General features: G+C 42.4%; 1 protein-coding gene and 1 long non-coding RNA gene across 3 annotated transcripts; one reads left to right on the top strand and one right to left on the bottom strand.

Annotated features, from left to right (window-relative positions):
• The first annotated feature begins 3,127 nt into the window (after window positions 1-3,127).
• Window positions 3,128-4,150, top strand: ccl20a.3 (chemokine (C-C motif) ligand 20a, duplicate 3). Its single transcript, XM_034613312.1, has 4 exons — window positions 3,128-3,268; window positions 3,410-3,518; window positions 3,634-3,708; window positions 3,818-4,150. The coding sequence occupies exons 1-4, from the start codon at window positions 3,193-3,195 to the stop codon at window positions 3,858-3,860; spliced, it is 303 nt and encodes a 100-aa protein (XP_034469203.1). The 5' UTR covers window positions 3,128-3,192; the 3' UTR covers window positions 3,861-4,150.
• A 3,436-nt stretch (window positions 4,151-7,586) lies between these two features.
• Window positions 7,587-19,074, bottom strand: LOC117778069. Of its 2 annotated transcripts, none has more exons than XR_004616722.1 (3): window positions 18,884-19,074; window positions 11,754-11,800; window positions 7,587-9,222 (listed from the first exon to the last, which is right to left on the bottom strand). It is a non-coding gene; the product is annotated as an uncharacterized LOC117778069 (long non-coding RNA). The 2 variants fall into 2 exon arrangements; XR_004616723.1 differs by lacking the exon at window positions 18,884-19,074 and adding an exon at window positions 17,981-18,876.
• Window positions 19,075-19,300: the final 226 nt, after the last annotated feature.

Here is a 19,300-nt window from a genome sequence, read left to right as displayed (position 1 = left end):
ATATATGTATATATTACAAAAGATTAAACACAGGAAGAGGTTTTGCTGCATAAAAAGAACTCTATGCTGATATATATACTTTAACTTGTACTAGTTTGAATGCCATACTCACTTTTATAAGTAAATACGAAACAGTAAAAGTGGTCAGAACTTCTCAATATGTCCTTTGCATTTATTTATGTCGAGGTCAATATTTATTTTTCAGGAGACTTTAGAAGAAGGAAAATGCAGTGTACAATAGTTTGACAGCAACACCTCACAACATACTGTAACATCCTGCAGACCTTATTGCTGCATGCACAAAATATAAGGCAATGTAGAAAAGACATTTTGTCTTTTGTTGAATGACCACAAGCTTTCTTCATGTACATTTTTCTTACATATTGCTCCTTAACTAATTCAAGGCTGGACTGATTTAGATGTAGGATGAAGGAGGGAGTTCAGTGAGAGGAATTCTGACACCTGTTTTAAAACTGCCCTTTGCACTTCAATATTTAAGTTGAGACACACAATGCAGCTGAAAAATGCCACAACAAGCAATAAACCCCACATTGTTGTGGATATATATACAAAACAGTTTCTGTACCATTTCCATGCCTGGTGTCAGAGCAGGTTGGTGCTGCATTCCTGACACCAGGAGTTTGATTCCTGGGTGTTAACTCACCTCCACCCAGGCTCTACCTGGCACCTGCCAATCAAGTAACAATGGTTATGATGCACTCAGGTTAATGAATGCTTGATTCACAATGGGTGAAATGTGAGGCACATTGGTTTAGTTCATCTCTGACGTAGATGGTCCTCCTTAATGGTCCATATTTTAATCCAATGATGGTGAAAAACAGGGAAGTGACAGTGTTCTTGAACTTAGAGTCTGCAAAACATCATCACTGCCAAAATTTAAGTTCATTGTTGGTGAGAGGAATTATTGAGTCATAATAGTTTCATGCCCTAAGGTTGGTTAGATTATGCATTCGTGTTTACTTAAACTGTTTTAGATGAAACAGAGCTGAGTTCATAGGTGCCTCTGTTTTCGGGCCCTGCTGTTGTGAATGCAGGCTCAGTGTCATGGCCTATCTGGAGACAACATAATAGTTTTAATGTTATTAGCATGACGAACCAACATTAACTCTTGGGTTGGGAGATGAATCTAAATGCATCGCACATCTTTGAATTTCATATGTTTGATAAACATCTCTCATCTGCGGCATATAGTGCGTCACAGCAGTGATGCAACGCAAGATTATTCAAAAAGCTAGCTCCACAGGATGAATGCCATGACCTGTGTTCAAACATACATGTATTACTATTATTATATGTTACTATTCAATGGTGAGTGATACATTTTATCTGTTTTTATAAACCTCGTAGTGCTTTTTTAAAATCATTTTGCATCCATATTTAAATTTTTTTATGTAATATAAATACAGGACAAAGTCACTGCCTATGATGTTATCATTTTAAATGATCTTTTATGTTATCATTTAACATGATTTTAATTAATGCTCTTTTCTTTGGGTTTGAAACGAGCTATATAAATAAATTTGCAGCGAACTTTGATGAAAAGACACAACACACAACAACGTAACACAGCTTTAAGTACATCATGTCCATCTCCTCATATGCTCTAAGTCATTTTGGGATGTTCTCTGCCCCCTGCCTGTGCACGCATCTCACTGATAACGTCACTCAGAAACCCACCAATACCCGGTTTGACTTTTCGATAGCCATCAGGGAAAGTTACACTCTCAGAATTACAAGTTCTGAAAACTCTTTTTTTCTCACGCTTTGCTGTTAACAAAGTGCTACTGGTGAGGTTTTCTGAGTTTTAAGTATTTTCTACCACATCAGTTCTGTTAATTTTACAAATTCTGTGGCTCTGCTCTTCTCACTGGGAACTTCATGCACTCTCTGGTTATGTGTCACTTGATTCCATGTTGTCACAAAACCTTTCTTATCATATACATTTTTACAAAGGGATAGATTTATGTTTTATTCGCATGAGACCATGTTTGTATTGCTTTAAGACAGACTTTTTTAAAAATCTGAACCGTTCCTTTAAATTAAATGGGGAAAATTATCAGATTTTAGTGTCATTTTCATCAGAAGAGCTGAGAAATAAAAAGGCACCGATATATGAGATAAAATGAAATTCGTAAAACTGAAAGAAATGCGTTACTGTTGTCGGATCTGTTTCTTTGTCAGCGATGAACAGTTCATCAATAACTAAAGACAAAAGTCAATAGGGTCGCAGGATATCTTAAGTGGAAATCAGTCTTGGTATGATTGTGGTAGAAAGTTCATGACAAACAATTTCCCTGCATCTTGACCTATTTGAGTGGTCCCCATCCACTTTTTTCCTTTAGATGCATGGGTCTCGAGTCTATAGTGAGAGTTCCTCTGACCTAGAAAAGAATATCCGTCCCACCTCTGAATCAACCCACGTGTAGCAGCCCACATCAAACCTGCACGGCAACACGAGTTCTGCAGCTAAACTTCCTGTGTGAAGTCACCGTACTGTATATTTCGTCTTTAACAGTATGTGCACGGTTGGAGTGACTAACACTCCTCTGTAACTTCCCAGGTAGCACTGGTTCTTCAGGATTGTTTCTACGGTGTAGTAATGAGAAAAACGGATGTGTGCCATCAAACACCTATAATTAGTTTCGTAGTGAACTGCTTTCTAATTACATTCATTTAAATTCCTCAAATTCTGTCCCTGTGCTGAATGATGCACTGAGGTCCTGTTCCTCTATTTTGTTTTATTCCCATGCCTGATGTTATTGTGCTGATTTAGTGATTTCATAAGAATACATTTCATTTATATTGACAGTGAAAGGGAAGCACTGACTGTCCAACATTTTCTTTAAAACTTTTGTGTAGTTGGGTTTTTCTTAAATTTCAATGATCTGTCTTTTATATCTAAATGTTCCCACACAAATAATCAACACTTCATCTTATTTGGCTCCACCCCACCCACACCTTCTCCTTTTACTCTCACTGGGGGAAAAATTGGGACTTTCCGGTGTGGTGCAATAGCTCTGCTAATAGGGCAAGTTTGGTCTTTTGTTTTTTCTGACTGTAAATTTCCTGTTTCTCTGAGGGCATATAAACTCCTGCAGTGAACACCTCAGTCAGCACAACCTCTCTGACTCCACCTGTGGACTAGCAAGACAAATAACTCAGAGAGAAAACATGGTGTCAGTCAAAGCTGCGGTGATGGTGATCACACTCCTCACGTTTTGCCTGCTGGCAACAGAGACATCTGCAGGTCGGTTTCATCTCCATCTATATCTTTATTTATCATTTTTTGTTTTTCCTGATTATTACACAAATTCTACAGAGTGCCATATATCTCGTTACCTTTTCTCTTCCAGTATCTAAACAGTTTATCGTCTCTTTTTTTTCACAGCGAATTACGAATGCTGTCGAAGATACATGAAATTCAGACTTCCATTTCATGCAATCCGAGGATACTCTGTCCAGACTCGTAAAGAGATGTGTCCCATCAATGCCATCATGTAAGTATCCAGGAGATGACATAATGAGGAAATAATACATTTCATGAGACAAAACATGAGTGTTCATCATAAGTCTGTAAATATTAATTTCATTTCCTTCTTTTTGATCCCACAGTTTCCACACAAAAAGGGGTCAAGCGTGCACCGATCCTACTTTGAGCTGGGTGATGGACTATATCAACCGTATAAGGTGAGATTTCTCACAGAAATTTGCAGTATAACAGACAAATGCAATGCAACACTGCTGTGTGGGAAATGTAATGATGAAGTAATAATAACTCATTTGTTCATCTTTGCAGGACCAAAGCAGAAATGGTTCACAACAAGAACCAAAAAGTGTAGAAACAGACCTTGAAGATAAACAGTCTGCTCATCGAGGGGAGACGGTGCCAACGCGGCTAAACCAGTGGACTCTTCCATCTCAGCTCGGCCTGGTATCCAGAAATCAATGATGTTTCATCAACAACTCCTATTTAACTAAACTGCTCATAATATAAAGGATTGTCATGCAAAGCAGGCATCAGCTCAATTGTAAGCATTGTATATATGTATATAGATATTTATATATGTGAAAGTTTGTATTTATATATATATTTGTAACAGACAAGTATTAAAGTTTTATGGAAAAAAAAGAATCTTTTGTCTAAACTCTCTTCGTGAATACGCTCCAGTGTGTTTAATGTTAATCAGTCATTAATGCAGAGTTCCCCCCACAATCTCCTCTTGTTTATCTTTGGTGAGAAATTCCAGCTCTGGAAGTTTTGCGTCCTGTGGTCAAAGGCGAGTAAATAATGTTGAAAGTCCTGTGACGTCAGCATGAGGAAGTCATGGGAGCAGGTTCCTTCAAAGCTCACGGCAGAACAGGTATTTCCATGTTGACATGTGAGCTCCTGTGAATGGTGTGTCAGCTGTTAGTTAGTGAAAGACTGGGCCTAACCAGTTGGTCATTATGATATAGTGCAGGGACTATCACAGTTGTAAACAGAGGTGTAATCCTTTAGTTATGGAGCTATCATGTTTTGAAGAAAAAACATTAACTCCTGGGTTTGGAGATGAATCTAAATGCATCGCACATCTTTGAATTTCATATGTTTGATAAACGTCTCTCATCTGCGACATATGAAGTGTCACAGCAGTGACGCAACGCAAGGTTATTCAAAAAGCTAGCTCCACAGGATGAATGCCATGACCTGTGTTCAAACATACATGTATGACAATTATTATATGTTACTATTTCATGGTGAATGATACATTTAATCTGTTTTTATAAACCTCATAGTGCTTTTTTAAAATCATTTTGTATCCATATTTTAATTTTTTTATTTAATATAAATAAAGGACAAAGTCACTACCTAGCATATTATCATTTTAAATGAACTTTTTAATTGTTGTTCTTTAATTTAATTATAACATAAAAGATCATTTAAAAAATATTATTGGGGATTCAGGATTTTTCTGATTTTAATTAATGCTCTTTGCGTTTCTACAAAAGCGAGTAAATAATGTTGAAAGTCCTGTGGCGTCAGTATGAGGAAGTTATGGGAGCAGGTCCCTTCAAAGCTCACGGCAGAACAGGTATTTCCATGTGGAAAGTTTCACTCTCAGAATTATAAGTTCTGAAAACCCTTTTTTTTTTCCTCACGCTTTGCTGTTAACAAAGTGCTACTGGTGAGGTTTTCTGAGTTTTAAGTATTTTCTACCAAATCAGTTCTGTTAATTTTACAAGTTCTGTGGCTCTGCTCTTCTCACTGGGAACTTCATGCACTCTCTGGTTATGTGTCACTTGATTCCATGTTGTCACAAAACCTTTCTTAACATATACATTTCAACTAAGGGATAGATTTATGTTTTATTCGCATGAGAAAATGTTTGTATTGCTTTAAGATAGACTTTAAAAAATTAATGTTGACACGTGGGCTCCTATGAATGGTGTGTCAGCTGTTAGTTAGTGTAAGACTGGGCCTAATCTGTTGGTCATTATGATATAGTGCAGGGACTATCACAGTTGTAAACAGAGGTGTAATCCTTTAATTATGGAGCTATCGTGTCTTGAAGAACAAAAAAGACATTCAAAGTTTTGAGACACTTGACCTTTTGAGCCAAGATTTCCAACCTACATATATCAAACTCTTCTATAGTTATATTCTATGTGTATTTATATTCACAATGTTTTACCATTACATCAAAATGTTGTGTTTTACTTTAATTATTTAAACACGTTGTCTCTTATTCCAACTTTAACATGTTAGGTAATTGAAAAGCCTGGAAATTAATCTACAATAAAGACAAATAAGAATGAACATGGCTCCGTCACATCTCCACGACTGAAACAGCTCAGTGTTCCTTAAAAATCATTGAATTAAATTCCAAATCAATTTTATTTGTATAGTGCCAAATCACAACATTCATTGTCTCTTGGCACTTGAACACTAGAACAGAAAGAAACCTCGGGCAGAACCAGAATCAGTGTGAGGGAAGTCTCCTTCGGACCAGAAGCTCCTAATTCATAGGACAGCTTCCATGGCGTTCTACTTAGTCTATAAGCCCGGAAGACTATTTCACAATAGTGTCTCTAAAAAGTCTGATTGGAATGGGGAAGAGAGGAGAGGGGAATGCTTGTGTAACCGTCATATTTAAGCTCTGTCAGACCGGTTGTCATCATGAGAATGATATTAGTGATCCTATATTTCAACTACATACATTTTAAAGTTGAGTCTCCTCTCGGCAGCAGACGTATGAAAACAGCGGCTTTCTCTCTGCACACGAGACAGGAAGCAGCCTCCTCGTGTGGAATCTGTCTTGTTCACTGTAACGTGTGAAATTAAAGAACAGAAACGTGTGTGTGCCTCTGCAGCCTTGCTATAATGAAATGATCACTCAAACACACAGGGGGGGAAATAAAAACTGGAACTTCACTTTTTTTAATCTGCAGGCAGGCATACTTTGGCTTTATTATGGAAGTGTTTTGCAGCCCACATCTGGCCCCAGAGTCAGTGATTTGAAAACCCGGTGTAAGGTTAAACTTACTTAAATAAAATAATGCAATGACAGAATATTTACCTATTACCTTCAAGCTTTTAATGATCATATATTAATTCTGTCTTTCAAAACATATTCATATTTCTCATTAACATTAATTGGTATAAATACGTATTTTTATGGAATTAAATAAGAAAAACTTAATAAACTAAAATCAGGTCTCAATTTGTTTTAATGTCACAAAAGTGATAATTCAAATCAAAGCAAAGCCTTTGGTAGAAACTTATGTCGTGTGGAGAAGGAATACAAAATAAAATCCTAAAATTAAAAAAAACAAAATTAAAGTCAGTAAAAACAAATATTTACTGTTGGTCGCTTTTTGCTTTCGTCACGTTTCTTCTCATGTTGCAGAATGAAAAATCGTATCTGTTATACATGATTCAAAAATTATTTGAACACTAGATGGGGGTAGATTCCCTTCACATGTGAAGTGGTGTGAAACCACGTTTCAGCGAAACTTCTTTTTATGATTTTAATTAGTCAAAGTGTTTTCTCCTGCACTCTGCTAAAGTTCAGTGTAGACGTTTAACTGCATTTCTAAACTGCTTCCTTCCCTTTCAACACCTTTAAGTTCTCACAGCAGAGCTCGTGACTCATTTTTGATGAGCAACGAGTAAATTTAAGAATTTAAACAGCTGAAAATAACATTTAAAAGGAGAATCATATATCTGCATCATGTCCCACCCATAGCCATTAGCTGTAGCTGCTGGCAACACCATCAAAGCTGAACCCACTGAGCATTTTCTCCTGTCGCATGAGTCCGTCCCAAATGACAGTCCTGAGCCACGCTCGCAGCCACTATTACATCACCTCCACTGTTCTGCACCAGTGCACAGAGTGCTTTTCTATGAATAATACAGAGAGACAGGGGAGAGAGGGACACGGACATGGAGCATGGTTACTAAATGACAGAGGGACTGCATACTGTTGAATAAAGAGCGATGGAGACTGTGGAAACTGGAGTTAAAGCCTGACTAAATATGAGTTGTATGTAAGTCGCACAGTAAATAATCACATCAGACACTAATGCATGGGTTCTGATTTAACTTTATTGGAATTATTCATGACTTGTCCGCACTTTGTGAGAACATACGACCACATTCCTACGTATATAACAAGCGTGTGGGCCGTGTGTTTACACAACATGAGTTACGGACACGGTGTCAGAGAGTTGTTAGAGGAGGGTACAGTGAGGAATGGCGGCAGCGGAGTGGCCCGGTCCCAGACTGTCTGAAGGAAGACAAGGTTATATACTGCATTTTCCCAGGAGGGAGCAGGCTTTCATATAGGAGGAAAATAACACACACTCTGAGACCAGCAGACAGGTCCTCAATCATAGCATACATGCTCACACACACACAGACAGAGGCACACAGGAAACCAGACAGTCTCTCATGAAACTCAAACACATAATGAGACATCCTCAGTCACAAAGGTGAAAACAATCTTCTTTCTGCGTTTGCAAAATTGGTTATTTCCTGGCATTTGCAGCAGAACCAGGGAGATTATAATGGATGAAATTGACTTGAGGAAAAAAGAGTGATTATAATTTGACTGGTGCTATAATCTTTCTACTTTTTTTAAAACTTCCCTTGTCCCTTCTCTTTGTCGGCTGCTGCTTCTCGGCGCAGACGCACACTTAGCACGGAGTTAACTGAGCTGGGTATATAATTAGACAAACAAAAAAGAGAGGGATGAAACATCTAAAGGAGAAGAGACTCCAAATGATTACACATTCACTCTGCTTCCTTCCCCCTTGCTGCACACATACCCACCAATTAGAGGAGAGGAGAAGGAGGAGGACGAGGAGGACAAGCAAGCAGCCAGAAGTCTATTTGCGTCTCTCTCTCCCTCCCTCTTTTCCTCTCTTACCCTGAAGACTCCCAGCACTGGGGAGGGAGGAAGAGAGGGGAAAATAGAAGTAAATAACAAGAAGCACATAAATAAAGAAATCGGAGGGCTTCACATCCGGTCGGCTGATTGGCTGAGACACGAGTCAGGAAGATCTGGGCCACAGTTGCACTCATTGTTCAGTGAGCTTTTCTACACGGTCCAACCCAGCGACAGCAATGAATGTTGATTGTGACCTTTGGTCTTTCGGTACAGTGGGAACACAGTGTCACTTCATTGGATGTGTGTGCGTGTCTTCATCTTTGGATTTGCATGCACCCACTTCTGCTCATTTTCTTCCTTGACGTCATCGGTGCGAGCCGCGGGGCACAATCAACGGTCGATGGTTTATACGTGATCCATACCAAACTCACCGACAGCGTTGAATGTTCTCCGAGACAGGCAGGACGGCGGGGAGGTGACTGTGAGTCGAGCTGACAGAGGGGACGGGGGCGCGGGGGGTGGGACGACAGACAGTGAGACGTGCGGGGGTGGGGCAGGGGGTTGGGGGGGGGTCGTGGGGCCAGAGCCAGGGACGTCACTCACGCCACGGAGGTCAGGACGCACAGCACAGGGACATAACGACACAGGACAGTGGCAGAATGAGTCCACTGTCCACAGGGCAAAGGCAGCTCTGGTTATGTTGCACACAGAGCACATCAGGAAGTGTTATAAGCTGGAACATAAACAGAGAGGACCTGCTTCACTACGTTACCACCACATCGGTCCTCACAGGAGGGTGAAGTCTCCAGTTCAAACCTGGACGTGACAGCATCTGTAACAGAAGAGAGAACTATTAGCGGTGGTGGTTTATTTCAGGGTCAGTTCACCTATAAAACACATTTTCTCGTTTTTTCACATTTTAATGAATTTAACCATGGAGCAACAGAAAGGAGGTAAACAGAACTGCCAGCTGTTTTCGTAGCTACTATTCATTCAGGAGAATAAAAACTGAGGATTTCTCGTAGTAAGTCTGAAGCCTTTTTGAAATATGACCTTGCTATTGATTATTTAAGTGTAATTACCTCCGCCAAGGAGGTTATGTGTTCGTCTGAGTTTGTTTGTAAGTTACCAGAATTACACAAATTGTACTTTAAATAAAATTTTGTAAAGGGGCGGGACATGATTCAAGGAGGAACCCGTTAAATTTTGGTATGGGTTTAGGATTTTTTTTTTCCCACTTTGTTCAACATTGTTTTAGAACATTTTCTAAAACAATGTGTGGAAATTTGGTGCAGATCCAAATAAAAATCCAGAACTAGTGAATTTGAATGTGGTTCCATAAGGGGACTGTTGCAGGGGCCTTGGCGAGATATGAGCTCTACTTGGTTTTTCCAATGCAATTAGGAGCAGAGACAAAATCCCATTCTTCTCCATTGTTCTGGGATGGTAGTAAAAACAGACAGAAACAGTATCTCAAACTCCGAGCAAATAAAACCGTGTGTAAAATGAATATGCTTGTTGTACTAAAAGTCTGAAACCCTCTCTCTTTGCTTTGCTCAGAACAGGCTGCCACGGTTCTTATGGATATCTAGTCCAGAGAACAATGCGGTGATGTCCTACTGTGCAGCCAAGCTTTTTATACCCCAGCCACCGCCGGGCCACAGGCTGAGAGCTCCCATTGTCAGGGGCAGACCATCGCTGGGGAACAACTAGCGATAGTGGCAGTGCACTGCCGCACAGAACGGGGCGCTGACGTCAGGATGCTAAACGCTGATCTATGGTCATTCATCGGCTTAGGGTGCTGATGTCATCGAGCGAGCTAGACCAGAATCCATTACTCTGCTCGGGCTGGCAGGCCGACGTCAGACTAGCATGATAATAGACTGGCTACAATGGATGAGTAATGCGTCACATTATTGCAGCTATAATTCAGAAAGTCATAAAATAAGACAATTTGGTTTTTGTCCCGTGAGCGGGCCGGGGTCTTTGAATAATTGCCCCTGCGCTCTCACGCGGCAGGCTCCCTTTTATGGATATGCAAAAATGTTCAAATTAATTTGTATGATCGTAGAGGAAGAAATATGTTGGACGGTAGGTTGAGAAATGATGCCTAATAATGTAGTTAAATATTTATAGTCACTCAGTAAATAAAATAAAACACTATGAAGTCTTTTTTCTGAGCTTTTTTCTTTTTTCTGCAGCATGTGAACGAGAAGTCTCTTTTTTCTCAGGATGAAGCGGAGCAGCTTCAGATAAGAGACTAAATTCATAAGCCATATTACATCTTCCCCACTCCACACACACACACACACACACACACACCTCACCCCACAATGAGACCTAAAATGAAAAATAGGCAGAGGGTCGAGGGAGAGGCGAAAAGGGGGCTTTGCCATGGCAACCCCAGTGTCAGCCAGCCATTTCTTCTTAATCCCCCCCAGTTCAATGTCGCGCCCTCTGAGGGACCCCCTCTCTACAGCTGAATATTTATTTTGTGTTGATGGACTGTGCGTGTATGAATATATATATATATATATATATATATATATATATATATATATATATATATATATATATATATATATATATATATATATATATATATATATATATATATATATATATATATATATATATATATGTGTGTGTGTGTGTGTGTGTGTGTGTGTGTGTGTGTGTGTGAGGGATGGCGGGATCACGGGGGGAGGGACTGGGATTTTAGGGGGGGGAATCATAGCTAACCCAGTTTAAATGGGGGGCTGTGTTGAAGGCCACAGAGTTTCAAAATTACACCGGGGTACAAACCAGAGATCAAATCACACACACACGCACACATTTAAACACTATATTGATGGAGGGAGATAATCTTTTGAAATGGCAGATAATTACACCATATGGCAAACAGCCGGGCCTTTCCTCCCTGCGCCCGTCACCGACAAACCCCTGCACTTTATTATTTTTTTTTCTTCTCTCTTCTGCTGTGAAACTCTTTCATGGTCTCTTGTTCTTGCCCGAGCAGGCCACTCTACATTACTGACAAAAGCGGTTTTGGAGGAGTGGGTGGGGAGAGGCGTCAGCTGCTAGACAAAATAAAAAAGGCCTCTATTTGTTCCTGACAATAAACGTCTCCGTCTTTGGAGCTCCTCCACAGCTGCAGCCAGATAGGCTTCTAACTGCAGACTAATAGAGAGCGATGTCTCCTTCCTCTACTGTAAGCAGATTTACGTTAATAGTCGTGGGCTCTCTGTGATGCTACTCCACCGAGGAAGAGGACAAAAGAACGCGACGCATCGGGAATAATAGTCAGTAATAGAGAAAGGAAGGATTTTATGAACATGCGTTTAAATGATGGTGCGCAGTTACCTGATGGAAACAATCTTCATGGAGTTCAGGAGGCACGATACATACACCTACAGAGATGAAGACACACAAAACAGTTGGAGGCAAAACACGCAAAACTGGAGATGGATTTAACAGAAACAATAAGAAAGAGCACCACCCCACGCAATTCACTTGATTTGACTTGAAAGTTTCCTAATCACCAGACGATTAATGTCCGGTGCATCCTCCGGAAATCCCAAAACGCGTTTACCCCTGAGGCTTGAACGATGGGAGTGGGCGGAGGAAGTGCCAGCGGCGTGTCTCCGGGGTGGTCTGATGTGGCCGTGGGTGAGGCTTTAATGTAGCTGCATGTCCACTCCAGTGTATACTGTACATTCACTGGTAATGACTAACAGACCTGCAGTCTGCCTGCTGGGGCCCCACATGCCATACTATGCCTACACACGCATATGCTCCACTTTAATGGCAGCCTTCAGACTTTTTTTGAAGTGTGCTGTGGTGCACACACACACACACACACACACACACACACACACACACACACACACACACACACACACACACACACACACACACACACACACACACACACACACACACACACACACACACACACACACACACACACACACACACACACACACACACACACACACACACAAAAAAACCCCACCAAATTATTCACAAGAGGGGACAAATATGACTTTGACGATCTGCAGTGCCCTCGTTTGTCTAATATTTGACCATTGTGGGTTGATCATTTACAATTTACAATTTATTCAAACTACGGACAATAATTACAGTTTGGCTGCTTGTGGTGGTTCTATGTTCCGAGCACACGTAGATGTAAGGTTTCTAAACATCTGGCTGTGATACTGTATGTGCCGTAGGCTCCAGACATAAAAATAGACTCCGGCTTAATTTGTACCTCTTCGCAGCGTTTGATGAATTTAATGCATGCCCTCCCTTTATGTAGCTTTTCTCTCTTTCTCTGGAGCGAGATCCCCCTTCCTCTTAAACACACTTAATGCACTGTTCATTTAAACTTCTGATGCCTGTGATTTAGAATAAAAGAGCACAAGTGCTTTGTGCCAGTTTGGTCTGAGAGCAAAGGGCACAATGTGACACAAGGTGCAGAGTCTGTTCAACAAGTGTGAAGACATAAACCGAAAACAAATGCACCAAGCTAGTGCTTTGGGACTGATTGGCTGGGTGGGGTTGTCGGGTGACCCCTGACCCTTTTAACCCAGAGGAATGTTGTCGTGCTGGTGCGAGTATTGTTCAAGCCTCCCCGAGGAGCCCCAGCGGAGCCCCAGCGGAGCATCAGATGAATGCGAACACTGAAAGTTCCTGAGGGGCTTCTCCTTTGCCCTCCCACCTTAAAGAAAATGTCCTCTTTCACCTCCCTAACCCCTTTCTCTTCTGCTCCTTATCCTCAGACTTCAGAAAACAAAAGGTATCAACAGGTCTGAGAGTGGGGCTGTTGTTGTCGGCCTGAAGTGCATTCAGCACAAGGCATCTTAGCGTGAGTGCCCGGCCGACGCTCCTCGCTGACCTAAGATGCAGTAAGAGACGTCTAAGAAAAACCCCACACCAGAAAAAAAAAAACCTTCTTCACCCCATCACTCGTCAAATAAATCACTGTTTTTATTGGTCCAACGTCCAGATCTAAGAGACGCGTGTATCTTCAGGCAGCCTGAGAGTCTGGCTCTAGAGGAAGTCACCAGCAGTAGAGGGAGACTGACAGACGAGAGGGCCAGACAGACAATTACTGGCCAGGTATGTCCTTTATACCCACCTAGGGCGGGTTAGAGGAAATGGAGGGATTTATGATGTCATAAAAAAGTGCCAGAAGAGAAGTGCCTGAGAACAGGTTGTCTGTGGAGCCATGAAAAGACTCCTGCAGCTTCCGCTTCCTCCCTGACTACCACCCGAGTTGGTGACGCTATGGTCTGAGCGCCACTGCGTTAGAGCGGACAGTTGTATAGATGTATATGTATAATTATACGTGCAAGCATTGTAATAAATAGTGTGCTAAATTATTGGTAATTACCAGCATGTGAATGGATTGATTATCTGGCACTAAGAATCTACATTTTCATGTTGTGGTAGTTTATACTGACAGAAAATATTTTTACTTTTATTATTACACGATTTGTTTAACCTGTAAAATGCTAAATAAGCTCATAAAATTAGGTGCAAATTTTATTTTGTAGTCAGACACTTGCAACTCTAATATAATTATATATTAAAAAAAAAACACATCTAAACTTTTAACAATACAAGGGACCATTCTTCTGAAATGCTGTTTCCCATTAATACTGTGTAGTAAATTAATATAATATGTATTTGCTTTGACATACATTATTTAATGTTGAACCATTTTAGTTTATATCAGTTTACATATGTGTAGTATTTTAAAAACATAAAAAACATAAATTCTAAAGATATATATTTAATGATACTGGACTGATCCAACATCATCTACATCATTAAAATCCTCTTTTTTTCCCTCCAACCTTCTCTTTACAGTTGAAACCACGACAAAAACAACCTTAACACAGGAAACATATCTGGCACGAGAGGCCCCATCTGCCAGCTGAAACTGAGCAGGTGGAAGGAAGAGGAAGTCTGAAGATCTTCAGTGTATACATATAGAACGGCCTTTCCTCTTTGCATGCACACCAAACACACACTGCTCCTCCTACTACAAGAAAACCGGACTCTCACAGTCTCTGCACTTGTTAAAAAAAAGGTGGTTATTTGCTCTACAACCTCACTAAGGAGGTTTCCCCTTGTAAAAAGGAGTGGCTGCACATCCCCGTTCCCTTTCATCCCTCTCCTTCAGGCACGCTGCCTTTGTCTCACCGGGGGGATGCAACAACCATCATCCCGGCTACGCTACACTGGTCAAATACCTGGGAACTACCACTGGCCTGGTGGGAAGTAAAAAGCAAGAGGAGGAGGAGAGGAGGGGGGCTAAGGTGTTGGTGTTAATCTGAGGTACGGCGAGACCCTCCAGCTCAGAGAGAGGATCCTGAGCAGCGGAGGAATATGAACACCTGGTGCCAGATTACACAACATGTTATATATGATTTTACAAACTTAAATCATGATCAGCTGCTTTTCTTTCAGTCAATGCTCCTCTTATTAAAAGGTAGTGACTGTATGTGTCCATTTAAAAACCCTGAGGTTAGGGAGGTTGGTCGTTTTTTTTTTTTCTTCTTTTTCCTCCTCCCCTCAGCTCTGAACTTTCATGCCAGCTCAGCAGAATGAAGGCAGCTCCTGTATACGAGGCATTGTATAGGGGGTGAAGCGAGTCCTCCCCGAACCCGACCGCAGCTGGCTGGATGTAAAGCTTTACGTTCCAGTCCGCGCAGACTGCCTCGGCAACCAGACCTCGCTGTCACACCTCATAAAGACGAGCTCAAACTGCGGGGTTGTGTTTAAAGCCGGGGGGGGGAGAGATAAGGCAAAATAAGGACAAATAAGGTGGAAAATATGAATGCATCCATTCAAGCAACTGCGAAGAAAAAGAGTGAAAAGGCACCTCGACAAAAGCTCTTGAGCTGAAACTCTGATGGAATGTCTCCAGTACACTGAAAAAGAAAATATACTTTTGGGACCAATTGCAGCAGGCAACGTAAGAAACTGAAAACGCCATTGTGGGTTTGTTAAGACCATAATCCTCTCTTCTTATGTCTAGTTTTTGCTTAGCTGTCGAGAAAGAAGCGAGGACCCACAAGTTTATTTTCAAACAGTCCACAAAGAATGCCCGTCATTTCCTGGCATTCCCCACTTCCATATGAAAGCCCCCTTTCCTTTAGGAACAATGGGAAAGATTCCAAAATTTCCATGGGGACTTTCTTGCCGTGTATTGTATCTCGGTCATACAATGGCGAGCATGTTGCGACAGAATTGAGACAGGCTGTTTTTCTCAGCTGTGACAAGATTGGGACAAATGAAATGGGTTTTTTTTGTTTTTTGTCTTACAGCTACCAATGCGTCACGATAAAAGCGGCCCGCACCGCAGCTGCACCATCTCATGAGCTGAGAGTGAAGTCTGATGGCCAGATCCGGGTTTGACAAGTCAAATCTGTTCTCTCTCACATCGAGGATCTGTGGAGGTTTCTAAATGTAAGAGTCAAAGGAGCCTTTGATTCGTCGGAAAAGTGTCTGACTTCATTATGGCTGAAATCAGAATATTTCAGAGAGCAGCTGTTTGGAGTTTAACAAGTTTCCCTCACCTCTTAATCACTGTTCTCTAATCCCTAACTTTATCTGTAACACGGATAACACACACGAGTTTCTTAATTAACCAAAATGAGCACGTTTGGCCCTGAAGTGGAAAGAGTTCAAATGTCATGTGCTCCTGAACAGTCCAGTGGGCTCTTGAAAGCCACCTGACTTGACCCAAGCGGACCTGAGCCCTTGGCGAGACAAGCGGTCAGAGGTCATCCACTCATCTAGATAGGCAGTATGTCGCGATGCCTGAGGCGGGGGGGCAGGGGTCTCCATTACCTAACCTTTCCATTTAACCCAAAACCGCAACGCTGCACCCAGAGTAGCACAAACACACACATATGGACACAGGTTGTTGCTGAACTCAACCCGTGACTTAATTTACCTGAAACACACGAACGTGAACCAAGTATCTGCTGAGCAGCTGCTGTAAGATTTAACATTAATGTGCGAAAAAGAAACAAATATTAGACCCAACTTTTCTCTTATAATTTTAGTTCATGATCCACTGGGGGGCTACGCTTTTTTATGTTTTCCAGATGGCTAAAAAAGAAGTAATAAAATAACTTTGCACAGTGTATTTGAATGACTGAAGAGAATCAGGGGGAAGTGAGTGTAGAAGCTCGTTTCTTCCTCCGGATCTGTGTGTTCAATGCTTTAATGGTTGCAGGGACAGGACTGCTGGGAGTCATGTGACGGCGAGCTGGGACTCCCTGATGCTAGCAGTGTTGCATTCTCACTGCCTAACAAAAGAAAAGCTAGAGAAACATTATTTTTTCATTGGAATTGAGAGATGCTGTGAGACTGTGGAGGAACAACTGCGATCACGCGGTTGAGAGCCTCTCCGCTGTGATAGCAGGTTGCTTCTCGGCGTAATTGCAGGGTGCGAGCTGATGAAACCCATCCACATGTGATAATGAGCTACGCAGGAATGATGATCATAGCTTCAGCAGGAGATGAGATAAGCCAGCATCCAACCACCCCTCGGCCCACATTACCGTTATGGCAGGAAGACAGTGGCTTTTGCTCCATTCACTCAATCCCCACCCTGATAACTCTCTGGGAGCTACTCGAAACTGAATTAAACAGATATGCACTTGAACATTCGCTGCTCTTTGCTGCTGTGAAGAGGGCGATTGCTGCTTCGGCTCCTCGTGAGGGACAAAGCCAAAGTGAATTATGTGTAACTCTGCCCTGAGAGGGACGGAAGAGAGGCTATCACAGCTGATCACATCAGCACCTATCAGCCACTATGCACACAGCTATGCATTGAGATAACTCTCCAAAGATTTTTACATAAAAGAGATTGAACTCCAGTTACTTACACAACTGTCAGCATTCGATAAATTGTTGTTTTCGACCTAAAAGTCTATGCGTTTGTATTTTTCATTAAAGCGCAGTGTGTTCAATCCATAGCCAGTAAAATGTAGTGCTGCACTAAGCGTCTAGACCTACGATATCCAGATGGCAGAAGAATTTATGGAGAGTGCCTCATTAACCTTAAGGCATATTAGTGCTTGGCACTGCAAGCTGAGAGACTAAGCACGCAGTTTCCGAGGTCTCTTTAAAAAAAAAATCCTGTCTCAGCTGCATTGAAACTACCTTCAGGGTCAGGAGTGAGGTGCCACGTTTGGCCACCGAGGCCAGAGAGGTGAGTGTGTGAAGCTCATGATAAAGTGCGTTCATTTGGTCAGTGTGCATCAACTCAAAAGTGCCCTCCCTGAAAATGGCAGTCTGGCTGGGTTTTTTTTTTTTTTTTTTTTTTTTTTTTGCCATGTGCTACAGGCCCAAATGCTGGGAGTAACTCATGCGCAAAGACAGTTCCCATGAATATGTGCGCGAATCCACGTGCGGTGTGCGCACTGATGCAATTTCTCTCTGCGTTTTAAAAACACACACGTTACAACATCACATGGACACGGAGGCACAGCACTTGGACATATTTCAGCCGCACCAGTCCGATCCAGTGTCTGGTCTTTATTTGTTCTGTGGCCACGTTTACGCACCCGTCCACAGTGAGGGATCACCGTGAGTCACGGCTCGGTGAGAGACGGGTGGTGGCTCTGAAACGATCGCTGGCTGTTTTCTGCTCTTCAGGTGTGTCACTCGGACTCTTTTTTGTTTTGGAGGAGGAGGAGGGGGGGGGGGGGGGGGCAGGCAGGCAGGCAGGAGATGGGGGGGGGCTGTAATGTCGATACAATGACAGATGGTCCTCACAAAGCCGGGGCGCATTGTTCTGCTGAAAAATAATAGCCACCATTTATCAGCGCGCACCGACTTCCAGGCCCAACAGGAGCAGGAGACTGATGAGTGAAATGAATCAAAGTTATATTGGTGAGTGGACCCCGGGCCTCGATCCCGGCGGGGCTGCCACTGGCTGCTTTACGCACACATCGGTAAAACTTTCCAAAAGCAACGCAAACAGCTTCCCCCCGCCGCCCCCACCCCCAGTACACCGTGTACCATCGATGCGTCCGGCACATGCGTTTTAAAAGTTGGAAGCGTGCGTAAAAAAGGATTCGTCTGGCACATACGCGAGCGAGAGTCACGCTTCGCCTCGAGTCGGACGGATGTCCTCACGAAACTATCGCTTTTATCATCCGCTGGCATGTTGGACAAATTCACACGAGCTGAATTTAGAGACGTGTAAGCCGCCTGATTAGTGCCGAGCGGCAGCCCCGACCCCATCACACATTACCACAGAGTGTCACGTTCATTCCCTCAACAGATTCAGCAGAATAACCACGCTCTCTTAAAAATAGAGGAATATATTAAAGAGGCACGGTTTGCCTTTGATCAAATTAAAGCGCCAGTTTGCACATATTCTTCAGGATTGAACAGAAAAATACTGCCTCTCTACTTTAGTTCGTAGTTGTTCTTTTTTTGCATTTGACATGATGCATACTCACAAATTGTTCCCTGTGAAACTGCAGGATTCACCGGTGCCATCTCGTCAGCTCGGCCACAGACGCTGTTTTCACTCTCATCACCTCCATCCGACGGCAACTCCACACCGACTGTGAGCGAATGCCCACCCGATCCACAGATTACGTCCGTTTGAGGAGGCAGGAGGGAGGGCATCCGGTTTACAGGGATCACCGGGAGGCCCGGGATTGGCTCAGAGGAGATAGCTTGATGAGACGCGCCTCTGCCATTGGCCGCCCCTTGCAGCGGGGGTGGGTGGGGGGGAGGCGGCCTGTCGTTGCATTATTCAGGAGAATCCGGGTGGGGAGTTGGAGGAGGATAGGGCAAAGCGGCACATGCAGACAATGCCCTGTGTCTGAGAAATCCACATCTCATTGGCGGACTTATCCACTACACAGTTA

This window comes from Hippoglossus hippoglossus, chromosome 17, assembly GCF_009819705.1.
Source record: "Hippoglossus hippoglossus isolate fHipHip1 chromosome 17, fHipHip1.pri, whole genome shotgun sequence".
NCBI lineage: Eukaryota > Metazoa > Chordata > Actinopteri > Pleuronectiformes > Pleuronectidae > Hippoglossus > Hippoglossus hippoglossus.
This window is presented reverse-complemented; position numbering and strand designations above follow the sequence as displayed.

Bases quoted from the DNA above. Each gene is read 5' to 3' on its own strand.
- ccl20a.3 (XM_034613312.1), top strand. From the start codon at position 3,193: ATGGTGTCAGTCAAAGCTGCGGTGATGGTGATCACACTCCTCACGTTT. The intron at 3,519-3,633 runs GTAAGTATCCAG...TTGATCCCACAG, and splicing joins TGTCCCATCAATGCCATCAT to TTTCCACACAAAAAGGGGTC. The intron at 3,709-3,817 runs GTGAGATTTCTC...TCATCTTTGCAG, and splicing joins GACTATATCAACCGTATAAG to GACCAAAGCAGAAATGGTTC.